At 36.1% G+C, this 17,811-nt stretch overlaps 1 protein-coding gene and 1 non-coding gene across 3 annotated transcripts in view; both read left to right on the top strand.

Annotated features, from left to right (window-relative positions):
* Nucleotides 1-12,949, top strand: part of CUNH2orf73 (chromosome unknown C2orf73 homolog) — a 31,877-nt gene extending 18,928 nt beyond the window's left edge. For both annotated transcript variants that reach the window (XM_035001556.1, XM_035001555.1), the window contains 2 exons: nucleotides 7,979-8,091; nucleotides 8,904-12,949. In XM_035001556.1, coding sequence (XP_034857447.1) covers nucleotides 7,979-8,091; nucleotides 8,904-9,272 — 482 coding nt within the window. In that variant the 3' untranslated portion in view covers nucleotides 9,273-12,949. The remainder of the gene's footprint in view (nucleotides 1-7,978; nucleotides 8,092-8,903) is intronic.
* A 2,918-nt stretch (nucleotides 12,950-15,867) lies between these two features.
* LOC118008320 lies at nucleotides 15,868-15,974 on the top strand. The gene has a single exon (XR_004678641.1). It is a non-coding gene; the product is annotated as a U6 spliceosomal RNA (small nuclear RNA).
* Nucleotides 15,975-17,811: the final 1,837 nt, after the last annotated feature.

The following is a 17,811-nucleotide window of genomic DNA, read 5'->3' as shown; positions in this document are numbered from 1 at the left end:
GATGTTGAATTTGTCATGTTTAACTGGAAATCATGGTCATCTTATCACCATCAATACTCCCTCCCCGTAGAATTTAATACTGATTTAGCACTTATAGTGGTTTGATCCTAGGCCCATTACTTAAATTTCATCATTTTATTTCCTCAATTCAAGAAGTGGGAATAATAATCCCTACTTTGCAGGATTGTTAGGAGAAATAAAAAATATGTCAAGTGCCTACCACAGTGCTTGGTACATAGGAGACAACAAATGCAAGTTATTTCTTTTATTAATTATTGCATTGTACTACGTTAGGTTGGAATTTAGCTTTGGAAACCAGGTGTGGAAGTCCCACTTTTTCCTTCCTCGCCCTCCCTCCTCCTTACCAACCCGTCCTCCTGCCTCTCCTCCTCTGTCTCTGTCTCTCTGTTCTTGTATTGGTGTTTCTCATTGCCAAATTCATTATTGTATCCCAGGTCCTCATACAATGCCCAGATTCAACAAATATTTATTGATTAATTTAATGATAATTACATATTATTCAACAGATTAAAGACATAATGTAATTTAGACAAACATACACACTACAATATAGGCCTGCAATTTATTCATATTTTGGATGGTGTTTGGATACTAGTGAAAAGGGTTTTTAAGAGGAAATATTTGGGCATGACATTTTAAAATATATATAGTTTGTATATTCCAGATTTTACATATATATATGTGCATATGCATACAGACATAGAAACTGTGGATGTAAACATGCATCATACCAATTAAAAGTCATCTCCTGGTCATTCTGTTCCATCAGCCCACTTAATTATGCCTGGTCTTTGGCATTTCAGCAATGTCATCTTGTGCTGATAATGAAAGTGCCCTTTATTCTTATACCACTACACAATTTCCTGGCTGCCATCCATGGTCACTTCAACAAATGGCTGGGCTCCATCATATCTGAGTCACTATAAGAATAAGTGTTCACTTTAGGTTTTATATCATAAAACTTTATAAATTGGAAAGGCTGATCTAATTTGTGAGGAAAGTCCTACTTAAATAAAACTTTGAGTCTTTTTCAATGACTTGATATTTTAATGTTTTCTTGAATTGCAAAATCAGATTATTATTATCATTAAAAATAGTTTTCTGAAGTAGGCTTTAGTTTGTGTTGCTTCTTTTGCACCAAGGTGTAGCTTAATAATGATTTCTTGCAATAGTTATGTTCGAGTTTTTTCACTGTATTTTGAAAATCTATACCGTTATTTTTTACATTAATAATACTTTTATATAAGATCAAAATAAATACTACTTAGAAGAATGGAGTTTCTGATAGAAAAATATTACTGATGAATGTTTTTTAAGTAGACACACACAAAAAGTTAAGAAAATTTCCCAAAGTAAAAGTTGCTGAGTTCCCACCAATAAAAGAATCAAGTTGTGTGTTTGAATAAATTCTGTCTTTGTTGATAAAATATAGATGGCCTGACACCAACTTGTTTGGCGTATCCTTGTTTAGAAAATTTCTATTTTAATTAGATCAAGTTTCCAAGAAACAGAGAGTGGATTTCAAACATTCTTCATGGACTTTGCCTTATGTTTTGTAATCCTCATGTAACAAGGCTTCTTTAAAAGTAATTACTTTGGGTTCAGTTTGAATTCTGAAGTAGAATAACCACAAAGAACTTGAATATCTTCTTTGATGTTTTCCTACTTAGATGTTCTTCACTATTGTGGGCTTCTTTAAAAGTCTCATATATTTGCATAAATTAATATGGTAGTTATGTCTGATTTTAATAGATATAATGTCTGAGTAAGGAATTTCTCTAATAGCGCAGATTCATTTTCTATTAGTTCCCATAAAGAAGTGTTTTGTTTTGTTTTTTAAGATTTTTTTTTTTTTTTTTTTTTTTTTTTATTCATGAGAGACAGAGAGACTCTGAGAGAGAGAGACAGAGGTAGAAGCAGGCTCCCAAGGAGCAGGGAGCCCGATGCAGGACTCGATCCCAGGACCCTGAGATCATGACCTGAGCCGAAGGCAGACGCTTAACCATCTGAGCCACCCAGGCGCCCTTTTTTTTTTTTAAGTTATTATTTTTGAGATTCTGGGAGGTTCTAGATCACTATTTATTTATTTATATTTTATTTATTTGAGAGAGAGATAGCGAGAGAGAGCACTAGTGGGGACGAGAGGGGAAAAGCAGGATCCCCGTGAGCAGGGAGCCCGACACAGGACTCGATCCCAGGACCCCGAGATCATGACCTGAGCCAAAGGCAGACACTTAACCGAGTCACCCATGTGCCCCTAGATCACTATTTAAAAGATAATTCATTTTAATTGATTTAACTGACTTGCTTCTGAAGTATTTCTGTTTCTTAATTGCATAACAGGTCACCTCAAAATTGAGTTGCTTCAAACAACCATCATTTTATTTGCTCATGATTCTGTAATCTGGGCTGGGCTCAGCTGGGCAGTTCTTTGGCTGGTCTTGGTGGTGGACACTTGTGGCTGCATTCACTTGGCAGGTCACCTGAGGACTAGACTCAGGTGGGAGGCTGGAATGACCAGGCCCCTCTTTCTACATGTGGTCCCTCCATATGGGCTCTCCAGTAGGGTAGCTGAACTTCTTACCTAGCAGCTCAGGGCTCCCAAAAATGCAACAGAAACTGAAAGGCTTTCTCAAGGGTATTTTTTATGCTTGCAACTGGCAGAGTGTTACTTTTGCTACATCCTATCGGTTAAATCTAATCACAAGGCCAGCCCACATTCACAAGGAGGGGACTGTACAAGGATGTGAATAGTGGGAGACCAGTAAACTAGAGCCATCAATGTAATGGACTACCACATGTCGTTAAATTGTTCTTCCCATGTGAGTTTAGGAGTAGCTAACTCTTCACTTTACTTTTGTCTGAAATGTCTTCAAATTGTCCTCACTCTAATGGGTGAGAGTAGAGCTGGATATAGAATTCTGGGTTCATGGTTATTTACCTTTTACACTTGGAAGATATTATTCCATTGTCTTCTGGAGCCTATTGTTACATCAAATCTGCAGGAAGTCCAATTGTTAATCTTTTGAGAGTAATATGTTTTGATGTTAAGATTTTTAATGTTCAAAGGGGGCCTTTATATATAGAGTTATTTATAGTTACTTATGATTTATATTAATATCCCAGATTTAATATTACAAATGAAAAATATTTCTTTCCTTAAGCCTTTAATTTTTAAATATTGTTTCACTGTAATTGCAGGGCTGTTGGTTTGCAAGGATTCTGTACAGGAGAGAGGCATGAACTTTTCACCTATGGATTGTGCATTGGGTGTTTATGAAGAGTTTTTCTACCTTAACATCACAAAAATATTCTCCTACATTTTCTTCCTTGTTTTTATAATTTTACCTTCCATAATTTAGCCTTAATCCTAGCATCTGCCTTTATGTGCAATATTAAATAGGGAACCTATTTCATTTTTCTCCATGGGGTGAAGAAGTTTCCTGGATACTAAACAATCCATACTTTCCTTGTTGACTTGTGGAATCTCCTTACTTGTATGTTAGAGTTTCCTATATAAATGGGTCTGTCTCTGAGCTTTCTATTATTAATTTTTAGTTCTTGGATCAGTACTAACATGTTTTAGTTTTCTGGATTTTTAGCTTAATATCTGATAGGGAAAGTCTCCATTCTTTGCTCTTACTTTTCAGAGTTGACCTCTCTATTTATGGACCTTTATTTTTCCATTTAAACTCTGGAATTTATGACATCCCTCAAAATATCCAGGTAGAATTTTTATTGGGTTTGTTGGCATTATAGATTAATTTAGGAAAAATTGTTACCTTTACAGTAACATACTATTTCATCTTATCTAATAGTATGGAAAGTCTATTCAGTTCTACCTTTATGTCAAGAGAGTTTAAATTTTTTCTCAGGAGAGGTCTTGTTAGTTGTTAGTTTCTAAAAACTTGATATTGTACAGTTGTTGTTCCCACAGAGAGTGTATCTTATTTTTTGTTTTGTTTTCTAGTAGATTATAGCTTTGATTTTTATACACTTAACTGTTTACCTTGCTACACTCTTATTCTCATACTTTGTTGATTCCAGTGGTGTTTCTATTCAGGTAATCATGTTACCTACAAATAATGAGAGTTTTTTCTTTTCCTTTGAAATCATTTTACTACTTCTTTCATATATATACTTTACATATATATATAGTTCACCAGTATCTCTATTAATATGTTAATAACAGTAGAATTTTAGTTCTGAGTTATGTGTGTAATACTTATTTTTTTGTTCTTTAGTCCTTGACTTTTTAAAGAAATAAAAAAAATTGTTATTTTCTTCTATATATCTTAGGCACACACCTTCCTTGATTTATTTCTATCCTTATTTGGATTTTTCCTCTTGGAATTTTGGAGTAGGCTTTTTTTATGGGGAAATATTCTGAGGATTTCCTTGCCTCCCAATATTTTTTATTTTTGCTTCACTGCTGAATGACAGTTTGGTTGGGTATAAAAATTCAAGGCTTAAAGTTCTTTTTAACATTTAAAAAAATATTAATCAATTATCATCTTGTGTCCAATGCTGTTGCTGTGAATTTTTATGTAAATCTGCTTTTTCCTCCTTTGTAAGTAACCTACCTTCTCTTTTTGAAAGCATTTAGAATTTTCTTTGCCCTAAATGACTATAAATTTCTCTATAAAGTGTCTTGGTTGTTAGTTTTTCCTTATGTATCCTTCAGGATAGGGAGGAGAGTGAGGCAAGTGAGGGACCCAAGGTGCAAAACTTAAGGAGGCACTCATTCCCAGGGCTATGTAAATGCCCCCTTAAATTTTACAGCACATGGGTCTCAACTTGCCTCATCTTACTCCTGGACCTGCCACCCTCCTTGGTAATCTATGAGCCCTTTCAATCTGAGGTCTTTGATCTTTCTCTAATTGGATATTTATCATCATTCTTTCCTTTTTTCTTTTTAAGTAGGCTCCACACAAAACGCAGGGCTTGAACTCATGACCACGAGATCAAGAGTCATGTGCTCTACCACCTGAGCAGTCAGGCACCCCTATCATTATTTCTTCAACTACTTCCTTCCCTCTGTTTCTTTATATAGGTCTCCTGAATTCTACCATCCATGTCTTTTAGCTTTTCTTTTATATTTTAATTTCTTTATCCTTTACTGCTGCCCTTTGAGAGAGTTTCTCAGTCTGTCTAGTTCATGAGTCTTTTTGTTTATCTCATCTTTTTAAATTCAGCTATTATATTTTGTTTGATTTCTGATATATATGTGATTCTTTTTTAATGACCCCTTCTTCTTGCTTCATATTAATAATACTTTCTGTGTCTTTGAGCATGTTTGTTGTGCTTTTTTTTTTTTAATTTTATTTATTTATTTGTGAGAGAGAATGAGAGACAGAGAGCACGAGAGGGAGGAGGGTCAGAGGGAGAAGCAGACTCCCTGCCGAGCAGGGAGCCCGATGTGGGACTCGATCCCGGGACTCCAGGATCATGACCTGAGCCGAAGGCAGTCGCTTAACCGACTGAGCCACCCAGGCACCCTGTTGTGCTTATTTTAAATTCCTGGAGTACCGGTTCTAATTATTAAGCCTCACACAGTATATGTTTTAAATTTTGTTGTCTTTCTTTATAGTGTCTGTCTAGTTTATCTTAGGTCATGTTCCCCAAGGGGAGCCAACAGCCCTGTGGAGGCAAAATGTAAAGACTAGGGTCTGACTTGTGTGCCTCCCAGTGAATTTCAAGGAAAGAAAATGAGGGTCAGGCTAGAGAGTGTCAGACCCCATAAAACCAACCTTGACCATTTCCATATGCTGTCACTGTACTAGGCCAGTCCTCTAGTTAGAACACCACCCCTCCCCTCCACTTTAAACTCTTAAAAAGAGGCATCACAAGAAGAGGCAATCTCTTGATGTTTTCAGTCCACCAGCACTGATGGTTGCTGGGGGAATGGTAGCAGAGCAAATACCCAAAGGGGCAGCATGCACCCATTTCATCAGCTCTAGAAGGACTTCTGTGCTGTTCACAAATTACTAAGTTGACAACAGATGGCTAGCCAGTTGCTGTTAGTTTCTTCCCCCTGAGGCAAGCAATGATCTTCCCAGGCATTGTGTGTGTGTGTGTGGGGGGGGGTGTCAAGAGAAGATTTTAAAACCTCTCCGCCTCCTATTCTCTCTTAGCCATATCTGACCTTCCTACCCTCCAGCCCAAGCTGCCACCAACCCTTCACCCCAGTCCACCAAAGTCTTTGGGTTTCTAACAGCCAATAGTTCCTCAGATTCATACTTCTCCCTTCCAAAGTTTTCCCTTTCATTAGGATACAAAAGAACTGGCCCCTTGCCTAGGTTGAAAGACCCTCTCTAATTTGATCCCAGCATCTTTCAATTCTCAAAGCAAATTATTATCCCCATTTTAGAGAGGAGGAAATTGAATCTCAATGAAGTTAAGTGATTTGTCCAAAGTCACACCACTAGGAAATGTGGTAGGGCTAGAATTTGAAAACATGTCTATCTTATCCCAAAGCCCATGCTTTTGATACTCCATTAACCCCAACTGATTAATGACTGAATTTAGAGCTGTTTTATTTTATTCAAGAATCTATCAAACCATGTTTCTAAAAACACTAATGTTCTGTGAGCTAGACCATGGCATTTACCCAAAACCCAACAGTCTTTTCCAAAATGGTAGAAAAAATGTGTATGTTATGGTTAGAATTTTCTCAGTGTCATAGTTGCCCATACATTTTTAGTAAATCTTTGGCACCTGTTGTTCTTTTGTACACTAGCAAATCCTAAAAAAAAAAAAAAAAAAAAAGTAATGATTATGTAGAAAATGAGTTTTGAGTAACTGATCTCAATTAGAAATCAAGAAAATGTTATCAGTTAACATTTTTTTCCCTGCTAACAGGGAAAAGATTGCCATTTCAAGTCATATAATATATAAATACTTAAAGACTCATCATTCCTGCTAGCAAAATTAGTTTATATCAATGTCTGAATATTGAATTGAATTCATGAATGCTTAATAAGTATGAATTTACTAACATATTTCTCCTTCTTATATATTCTCCCTAACTTTAAAGTCAAGATTTTTTAAAAATTAAATTTCATTTCTTCATAGTTAACACAAGCATATAGTGCAAAATTCAAATGGCACAAAAGAATACACAGTGAAAGTGAACCCACCTCTGTCCTCCGTGACCTAATTCTCTCCCCCTGCAGCAGTCATTTTATCAATTTCTTGAATATTGCTCCAGAGATATGGTAGGTGGACATAACCTCTTATATATGACTTTTTATAAAAGGGAGAAATTTTAAATTTTTTCCTTGCCATAATTTTACCTCACTAAACTGGGAGTTGCTCTGATCTTTATATAACCTTGCATGCTAAACGTAAAAATAAAGTGAGTTTTAAAAGTTATTAAAAATGTGAAACAGAGAGAGACCAATAGAATGAATCCCTATATACCCATCACCTAGCTTGAAAAATTATTTAAAAGTGATTTTTAAAGGGTTTAACAGTCTTATAAATTTTCAGAACGTCTGTCAATGGGAAATGAAAAGAATCACATGTTCAACTGTTAACTACAGCAACCCTGGAGTCTTTCAGCTTATTCTGTTAGTGCTAGTTGGGAGCAACGTATGCATAAAGTTCACATAGCCTTTCTAGTAGTAAAAAATGAGTTGACAAATGAATTGTACTTACACCTTTTCTAAAATTTTGTTTGGTATATATGCAAAAGACATATCTAACAGACTTTTAAAGCCATTATTGCATTAATATTAGTTTTAGAAAGTACCAGTAATTCCATATATGAGGCTAATTCAGTTGTTTGGATTTGGTTCTTTTCATGGAGAAAGAATGATGTATCCATTATATTTATCCATACTTTAAAAAATTAAGTTTTATTAACATTTTTTAAAAAGCATGATTATGAATATTGATTATATTTCCATATACAAATCTTATTTTTGTCCTGACTTCACAAAATCTTTGTTCTCAGTTCCACTTGCCTCTCCTGATGCATCAGAACTTCAAAAGAATTTTATACAGCACATCTCTTTTTTACATCAATATGATGCTAGGAAAAATCCCAATGAGCCCATCCGGGGAAAGGTGAGAGTATTCAGAATCAATTATTTAATACTTTAGGATGGGACAGATTTATGTTAGAACATTAAGCCTTTCCGAGTCATAACCATCTTTCTAAAAGTCTATTTCAACAAACTAACGTGGTTGTTAGGGGGGTAAAATCTCAACAACATGTCATAGTTAAAATTAAGGAATGATGTCATAATTTTGGATCACAGTCTTTGGAGTTTGGTTTCAATTATTACAATCATTCACTTAAGGTAAAGCAGTTTGATAAACTGTTGGATATGCTCATGTGGGTGAGGCAGGAGAATGCATCTAAGATTTACAAAGCCAAATGTAAATGTTATTACATATTATAATACATGCTGGATTTTTTTTCCAACTGCAGATGTTTGTTTTCATATTTCACTTTAAGTCTTTCATTGAAACTGACTGATATTTGGGATGCAATCACAAATCCTGAGGTCTATGAACTGTAGTTGTTATTGTATCCACAGCAAACTATAGAGCAAGAAATGAAATTTGATATGTGTAGTCTTATACAAGCCAACTGATAGAAATGTTGAGAAGGGGAAACAAGATGCTGACTCTTTGGCTTTCTGCCTTTCCCTTTTATTTTTCTGGCACACCCTGTTTTTATCATTGATTTAAAAGTTTCACTAATAATTATTATGCCACTGTCTTCAGTTTTAGACTAAGGTGACAACCAATGCAGAGGCAGAAATAAGGGCCTGCCTCACCAGAACTTGAGCTAACACATGAACTGAGTTCACAGCTGCATCTTCCAGCAACTTGTGTGCCCTGGTTAATGTCAACTTTGTTTTCCTTTCCAGCGACATGGAGCTTTTGTGCAGACAGAGATAAAACCAGGGAGTAGGCCAATAGTTCCTACGGGAACAGAGGTATTATGGAATGCTCCGGGGTCATGCTCATCAGAAGTGTCCAAAAAAACAGAGAAAGGAAACTCAGCGGAAAGCAAAATGATCTCACCAGGTCTCTGCCGACAAAATTCCCCAGAGCTGTCAGAGACTGAAACTCCCTTATCAGAAACAGATGTCAGAGAGGCAGCCAAGGCATGCCCCCGAAGTCCTGAGAAAAGGGAGAAGGTCGCAGACATCTTCCAAGTAACTGCAGTAAACGCTCTTCTCCCCAGGCATGATCGTTTCAATCCACCAATAAAAAGTCAGGATAAGTCAGGATAAATTACCTTCTTCAGATAAAAATCTAATCCTTGGAATGGAGAGAAATTGCAGAATCCCACAAACCATCACAGTTGCTTTTTCTGTTATCAATAACCTCAAAAAATTCAATTTACATAAATGGGAAAATGAAAAAAGACAATTAAAATTTACCAAAAATTTAAGAGTGGTCTCTAATGAGTGGTGGATAATGAGACATATTTCTAAGTCATATTATTTATAACCAAACAATTTTGTTTTTCACAAAAATGAACATAATTAGCAAATATAAAACTTTTATGAGAGGCTCTATGGGATAGTCATTCTCTGGAATCAAAGCAGGGTTGGAATTTTGCCTCTACATCTATGAGCTGTGTGACCTTGGGTAAATTACTTAACCTTTCTAGACTTCAGTTTCCTCATCTGTAAAATCAGGATAATAGCGATTTCCCAAGGTTAATGAGCATGAGATTATGTACATTGATCAGTTAAGTAACCAATGTGATTACATTATCACTATTACTATAATTAAATTTAAAGATAATGTTCTCCTATAACCTTAAATTTTCCTCCTTATTCTAAAACTTTTAGTCCCTCTGTATACAATTAAGAGTGTGAAAAATCTGGAAACATTTCTCCTGGTACTAGTTACACAAATGTGCATGCACGCACGCACACACACACATACTCTTAATTCAAGGACATATGGATACCTAGAATATAAAAATATTTCCTAAGTTGTTTTCTATTTTACTTAGATCACTTCTAGCACTAACTCCATCTTTGCTTTTTACAAGAGTTTGGCGTGGTTAATTCTACCAGCTCTTCTATTTGGCACATTTGGTGTGCCAAAATGTATCTATCAGAGGCTGTGTTCTGTTGCACACAAGTGGAGTAGGTGGAATATCTCTCTGCTGCCAAAAGAGTATTTATATGCTCAGCAAATTTCCATGGCAATATATCAGTCGCACACTATTATCTGTAGTGTTGATAAGACAATAGGTGTATCTTTATCCCTTTTTTTCCACTAAAGAAATTTTAATAGACTGCAAATGAATGAATGCCATTATTATAAATTTGTGTATTGGGGACTTTCAGTTCTTACAATACAGCAGATTAAGGGTAATAGTGAGCCCCTTTCATTACACACACCTTGAAATGCTGAATAAAATAAAACAACAAATAAATATATAGCCAAGGTCACAAAACAGAGAAACCCTCAAATAAGAACTTGCTTATTTGTCTATCAATATACACCTTAAAGATCTTTTGTGTAGAGGACCTCGTTATTTTAAGAGCTGCATAGTCTTCCTTAGTATAGATATACTATAGAATTGAAGCACAAAGAATGCAAGCTTCAGTGTATGTGTGGGAAAGGGTGGGGGGAAGTTTGATAGCAAATATGGAAAGAGGTCTTAAAGGCTAAGGACTTGAAGTTTTTTAAAGATTTTTATTTATTTAATAGAGAGAGAGAGCACAAGCAGGGGGAGCAGGAGAAGGAGAAGCAGGCTCCCCGCTAAGCAGGGAGCCTGATGCGGGGCTCAATCCCAGGACCCTAAGATCATGACCTGAGCCGAAGGCAGCTGTTCAACTGACTGAGACACCCAGGCACCCCTTGATGGAATCTTATGGCCTCCAAAATAGAGTTAAGATTGAAACCTGCATAAAGCTAGAACCCTCAAATAGTTGGCCTATCTTGGTACAAGGCAGACTAGAAGAACTTCACTTGTATAACCAGGCAGACAGCAAAAAAGTTTGCCTCTTCCTACAGCTATTTATAGTGGTTAAAATCTTTGTAAGAAAGTAACACCTCAAGCTTGTGCCACATTCCAGTTTGGAATATGAATTTACATGCAGAACATCTTATAGGACAGAAAATTAACATAAAAATTAGTCCTGCTGGTGAAATGCAAATGCAAAACTCCCCTAGAGAGAGATTTCCACAATCCACAGAAAAAAGAGTCCCTGCTAAAGGTAAGGTCACAAACAAAAATTACAGATCACAAAAAAGAAAACCAAACCGAGTAGGAGTCTGCAGTATAACAAAGAGAATGGTTAAACCTCAGAATTAGAGGTAGTAGAATTTAAATACTTTCAACTTGAAGGTACTTGTCTTTCTTTCATTCTGGAAAATTTTACTCTGTAGCCTTTCTATTATTTCCATCCCCTCCATTCTCTCTCTTCCCTCCTTCTGGAACAGCTACCAGCTGAATGATGGAACACTCAGATTTATCTTCTATATGTCCTAACTTTTCTCTCATGATCTTTTTCATGGTACTTTACCATTAAGTAATGCAAGAATCCCTTGACACTAATTTTCTACTAATTTGCTTTTCAGCCATGTCAATTGTTATACCAGGCCATCTATGGAAAACATTTTTTAATTAGTATTTTATTTTTTAATTTCTAAGATCTATAAATGCTTCCTTAATACATAAGACTCTTCCTATATTATGGATATGATAGTTTCTCTTATCACTCTTAGAACATAATAAAGCTTAACATCTTAATTGTTAATTTTTGTTTGTTGAGCATGATGCCTCAATTTCTTGGTATTATACTTTTTTCCCTCAAATGTGTGGTGATTCTTGGTTGTATACTCTTCTCTGATTATGTGATTTTCAGATCCCTATCAGTGTAAACTGTTTCTGTCTGCTGCACCTGACTTTGGGACAGGGTTAGGATATGAGTCAGACATGATCTGAAGATGATTTGTGTGATGGGATTTTTGACGTTCATGGAGGTCAGTAGCTACTTGAGCACTGGCCTGTTTTTCTAGCCCTAGTGTATGAGTCAATTCATCCACAGCTGCCCAGCACTTAGCACATGCAGAACAGGGAGGGGTTACTAATTTGCTGCTCCACGTGCAGTTTCCTAATTTTTCAAATTGATAAATGCCCCAGACCCCCTTCCACTTCTTAATATCCATTAGCTCTAAAAAATAAAAATAAAAAATAAAATATCCATTAGCTCTAAGCTCGTAGTTCTATCCAACCTCCCTCTACAGCAGTCATCTCTAGACATGCGTTGGTTTTTTTTGTTTTTTTAAGATTTCATCTATCTACTTTAGAGAGAGAGTGTGTATGTGTTGGGGGAGGAACAGAGGGGAAGGGAGAGGAAAAATGAGAGAATCACAAGCAGACTCCACACTGAGCACAGAACCCCATGCAGGGCTTGGTCCCACAACATCCTGAGACCACAACCAGAGACCAAGAATTGAGTCACCCAGGCACCCCTCGGTTTTTCTTTCATTTAGTTTTGTTCCTCCAAACATTTGTTCTCTGGTAATATCTTTTAGAACTTAATAAAAATCTATTTCTTCTGATAGTAGGTTTCCCTGGTTTCCAATGCTATTAAACTATATTTTATTATTATCTATTTACATGTATTTTTGTGAGATTTAGTGGGCAGTAAGTGGTAGATGTGTATGACCAGTCTGCCATCGTGAATCATTCTCTAATTTTCTTTTAAGTAAATCATTTGCAAACTTAGTACTGTGGCCATTAGTAAATCACAGATTTTCTGCAATAGACCTCACAATTGACTGGCAGGCATTAGGTAAGAATTGTCATAGTCCTTCTGTCTTAGGGAATGTGTTTTAGTGAGAGATGGAGGGTCTGGGGCCAAACAGCCCAGTTAGTGGACTACTACCATAGGCTAGATTGGTGGTTCTCAACATTTCCAAGTATAAGGACATGTTTTCTGCATTTAAAAAAAGTTTATTGTTCCTTACAAAGTGTAATTAAACTTTTAGTATCCATTGTTTGAGAAAACACATAATAACAAAATGCAGTGATGATTTCCAGGTTCAATTATCTGGTTTTTTTAACTGCTAAGGGTGTGTCTCTCCACAATGAATTCCATAGTCTATTAAAGTTATAACTGCCTATTGGTACAAATAGTGCTCTTAAATTTCACAAGAATATTTGAATATTTTCAAGTTGTCCCTTTATTAGTATTTTCTTAGAATTATAGCTTTTACCAGGATGAGGATTGTTTTCTGCTTAACAAAGGGAAAAAAAAAAGTCCTTCATAAAATTTAATATTTTAAAAAATACCTTAATGAATGAGCTAATGGTTTTTAGTCCTTAACGTTGCTATTAATACCATAAATCTTTGTGTGTTTTAAGGTTTAAAGCAGTTTCCAATCTATTATCTCATTGGATCTTTACAATAATCCTATGGAGCAGGGAAAATAATACTATGTATGTCAATCTTCCAGCTAATTAATAGACTCAGAGAACTTAAATAATTTCCCCAAGTTGGCAGTTAGCAAGCAACAAAACCAGGGACAGAACCTAAGTTTCTCAGTGCTCTGTCCATTCATTCTCAAATGTCAATGCACAGGACAATGCTGGCCCATTGCAAACAAAAAAACAAGGTTAAGGAGTATAAAAGCAATTTCAAAACTTTTATTAAGAGATTGCCACTTTACTGCTTTTTGGGATTCAAAATGCTCTCTGTTAGACTTCTTATCACTATGATGGACTAAGTTGATGTGGGAAGCACCTATCATACCTACACCAACAAAGGCTCGATAAACAAAAACATTCAAAATACACAACTAAGCACTAAAACAAGAAAGCAAAATCCTCAGGTGCCAGAAAAAAAGAGAACACTAAAAAGCAGTGATCAAGAGGTAAGGTTAACTAGGCAACTGCAGAAGTGGAATCAGAAGTTGAGCTTAGGAGCTACAATGGGAGTTGAGGCCCCACGTGCAATGGAGCTGAAGCTCAGCTGTTGTGAAAAGGATTCTAGAATCTCTCTCCCATTAGCCTGAGAATTAGGGGGTGAAGCAAACTGATTACCTCCCAGACAACACACTTCCCAAACTAAGTTGTGCACAAAGTAGGAGCCACAGGTGTATTCCTGAGAAGTAGCACAGAAAACGCAAACCAAAAAACCCTGAGAATCAAAGATCCAGAAGAATCAGAGAAACCCAAAGGACCCTGGTATAGACAAAAGACAAATACACTACTGCCCCATAGTCACACTCTACAATCCTGGAGACATGAGACACCGTGGAAAGAAATACCTAAAGATGAGATGGAAAATACCTATCTTCCAGCGGAGGGAGTTAGCAGAATTCATACCCTGAGATTTACAGACAACAGAGCAAAGAGACTATAAAGTAAGTAAGCTTAAATGATTCTGGACATAAAAGAATAAAAGCTATACAGAAAAACCAGAACAGCATAAAAAATAAGAGGCATATTTCAGGGGGGGAAATAAGCTATAGAAATTCCAAAGATAAAAAATATATCATTTTTTCAAAATTTAGTAGATTAAAAAAAATTTAAAAACTTTGTAGACTAAACATAGCTTAAAAGAAAGTTGGAAGGCAAAGTTGAAATCTCACAGAATGAAACACAAAAAGATAAAAAAGAAATATTAAAAAGAAAGAGGCACAGAGAAAATAGAACATTACTAAGTGTTCCAGAAGGACACAATAGAGGGAATATGAGAGAAATCTGCAATAAAAATGGCTATGATAGAGACTGCTACCTGTTCCCAATAACCAGTCTCCCCCTCTGCCCTTTTCACAGAATCACCCATTTTTAGCTAAGAACCAGGCTGCCCAGAATAAAGACAATATTTCCCAGTTTACCTTATACCTGGATTGGCTATATGACTATGTTCTAGAATGTAACCAAAACAGCATGTACAACTTCCAGAAATGTCCTTAAAGAAGTAGGATTTTTCTCTCTACTTTTTCTTTCCTAGTAGCTCAAATGCAGATGGTATGATTTAAGTTTGATTAGAGAATCTACTTGCTGAGAGTGAATGGTGGAACAATAAAATAAAAGGGTCCCTGAGCCCCTGACACCATCAAACACCACCTGGAGAGCCTCATCTATGTGAAAAAGAAATAAACTTCTATCTTGTAGGAACCACTTTGATTTAGAGTTGTTTTTAAAACCACTTGCAGCAGAATCTAATTGTAACTTCTGATTGAGAATTTTCTACAATTAAAGAAAGATGGGAGTCTTCGATTTAAGGGAGCGAAATGAATTTTGAGCTAGAAAAAATGAAATTAAATCCACACATGGACACAGAATAATAAAACCACAGAACATCAAATGTACAGAGAAAAACTTTAAAAGCAAATCAGAGAGAAAAGAGATTGTTGCCCATAAGGAAAGACAAACTTCTCAGCCAGAATGAGAGATACAAGAAGAAAATGGAATAATACCTTGAAAATGTTGAAAGGCAGTAATGCTCAACATAGAATTCCACGCTTAGCTAAACTATAAGTCAAGAATGAGGACAAAATATGGACATTGCCAGACATACACATTTTAGCAATAATAGCAAGTACATATATAATACAACTTTATAAGGCACGGTTCTAAGTGCTTTATATATTTTCACTCGTAATCTGCACAACAAGCCTCTGAGGTAGATACTATTAATATTAGTATATTAAGGATGATGTAACTGAGATACAGGGAGGTTAAGTAACTTGACCAAGGTCACACAGCTGGTAAGTGGCCAAATTGGGATTCAGGCCCAGGCATCCTGTTTCAGATTCTGTGGTTTTAATCACTCACAGAATAGAGTTTTTTACTCACAGATCTTCAATGAGATCACTACTGAAATCATTTAAAATATTAGTATGGTGCTCGCTTTGGCAGCATATTTGCTAAAACTGGAACAATACAGAGAAGATTAGCAGGGCCCCCGTGTGAGGATCACATGCAAAAGACTGGTATGGAACCTGGACAGAACAAGTAGGATGTAAGCAGAAAAACAAGAAAACTAAATCAGCGAATCCTATGGATCAATTTATGTATTAACTACAAAAATGTTATTTCATGAAATAATTCCGATATTAGATTCTAGGGGACTTTTTCCTCTTGTAGTGTCTTTATTTGGCAAAAGAAAATATTTGGCTACTCTATGTCAATTCCCCCCAAAATTTTGGTAATTTTCCTAGTCTGTGAAATCATAGTCTGGCAACCATTGATCTATTGTGCAACAAAGGCTTTTTGTTTTTTGTGTTTTTTTAAAGCAAATTTGCAAAGTTAATTACTGGTGTGTCATACCAAAAAATATTTATTGGTATTAGTATATTTTGTTATTTGTATTCATTCTGTGAGGACAGGCTGCATGTAACCATTAGTGAGAATCGCTATTTTCCTCAAACACTGCTCCTCAAACACGGCTCCTTTGAAGGCCATGCTATAAATCAAAATGTAACAAAGGAGAAAAAAAACCCTTTCCACCACAGAAACTCACTGCTAACTTATTAAGGTTTATGGAGAAAATGCTTTCTGTTGATAAATTATATCAAGGTGATCTACAGTATTTCAGCCCAGAAGGCAGAGCCCAGTGCTGTTACATGCCCACCAAAATCAAAGATGGGTAACCACACAGAACACTTCTGAAGGAGTGAATTTTGTGAGAAATAGAGAATATATGTTACTTTTTACTTGTAATAATAACTATTATAAAATTTTCTTCAAATTACTCTGTAAACTTTATGTGCTGTAGATTAAGAAAGCCAAAGGTTTTACTTTTAAGTAATTTTATAGGTCTCACACAATTTTCCCATTCTCTAGTCTACCTTGCATCAGAAAGAGATACCCCAAAAATGGTCCCCAGAGTTCCCAGCAATTTGCTTCACAATCATAGGCAAATGATTTGAAAAAAATGTATGACCTAGCACAATTTCCATGGCTAGAATCTTAATTGTGGCAGTAAAAGAAACCGAATTTCCAGATTAAGTTCTCTGTAAAAACAATTTAATTTTTTAGGGTGCTATTATTTCTTGCTTTGCTTTTTTGTTGTTGTTGTTAAGATTTTATTTACTTATTTGAGAGAGAGAGACAGAGAGCACAAACAGGGAGGACAGGAAGCAGGCTCCCCAATGAGCAGGGAGCCCTATGCGGGACTCGATCCCAGGACCCAGGGATCATGACCTGAGCCAAAGGCAAAGACTTAACCAACTGAGCCACTCAGGCACTCCTTTGCTTTTGTTGTTTTATGAGTCTGTGTGTTTCACTGTGGAAGGAGTTGAGAATATTGAGAAGGTATGTTTTTTAATCTTTTTTTTTAAAATTTGACAGAGAGAGACACAGTGAGAGAGGGAACACAAGCAGGGGGAGTGGGAGATGGAGAAGCAGGCTTCTCAAGGAGCAGGGAGCCCAACGCGGGGCTCGACCTGAGCCGAAGGCAGATGCTTAACGACTGAGCCACCCAGGCGCCCCTTGAGAAGGTATTTTTAAGCGTCAGCCTATAAAGTAAAGATTCCCTTGAAAGTCCCCTATATAGTCCATGATGTCCAGTATACAAAATTTTGTATACAGTAATTCTTATATACACTAAAAAATATCACTGAGCTATGGGACAAAAGGAAAATCCCTATCAGATGTCTGCCTACCTGCAGGGTTTCCTCCATCCTGTTTTTATATTAGGCTTTTATAACCGTAGTACATGCTTGTGTATTGAAGGATTAACCTTGCCCAAAGAGAGGTCTGGCTTTTGCCCTTGACTTCTGTGAGGTAACTTCTAAGACATTGGAATGTCCTGCTTGATAAGAGTGTCTTTGTTTATCTGGGGA

The sequence above is a fragment of the Mirounga leonina genome, unplaced genomic scaffold (genome assembly GCF_011800145.1).
Source record: "Mirounga leonina isolate KUSES-001 unplaced genomic scaffold, KU_Mleo_1.0 Mir_125, whole genome shotgun sequence".
NCBI classification, from domain to species: Eukaryota; Metazoa; Chordata; class Mammalia; order Carnivora; family Phocidae; genus Mirounga; species Mirounga leonina.
The sequence above is the reverse complement of the archived record's forward strand: the minus strand, read 5'-3'. Positions and strand labels throughout refer to the sequence as shown.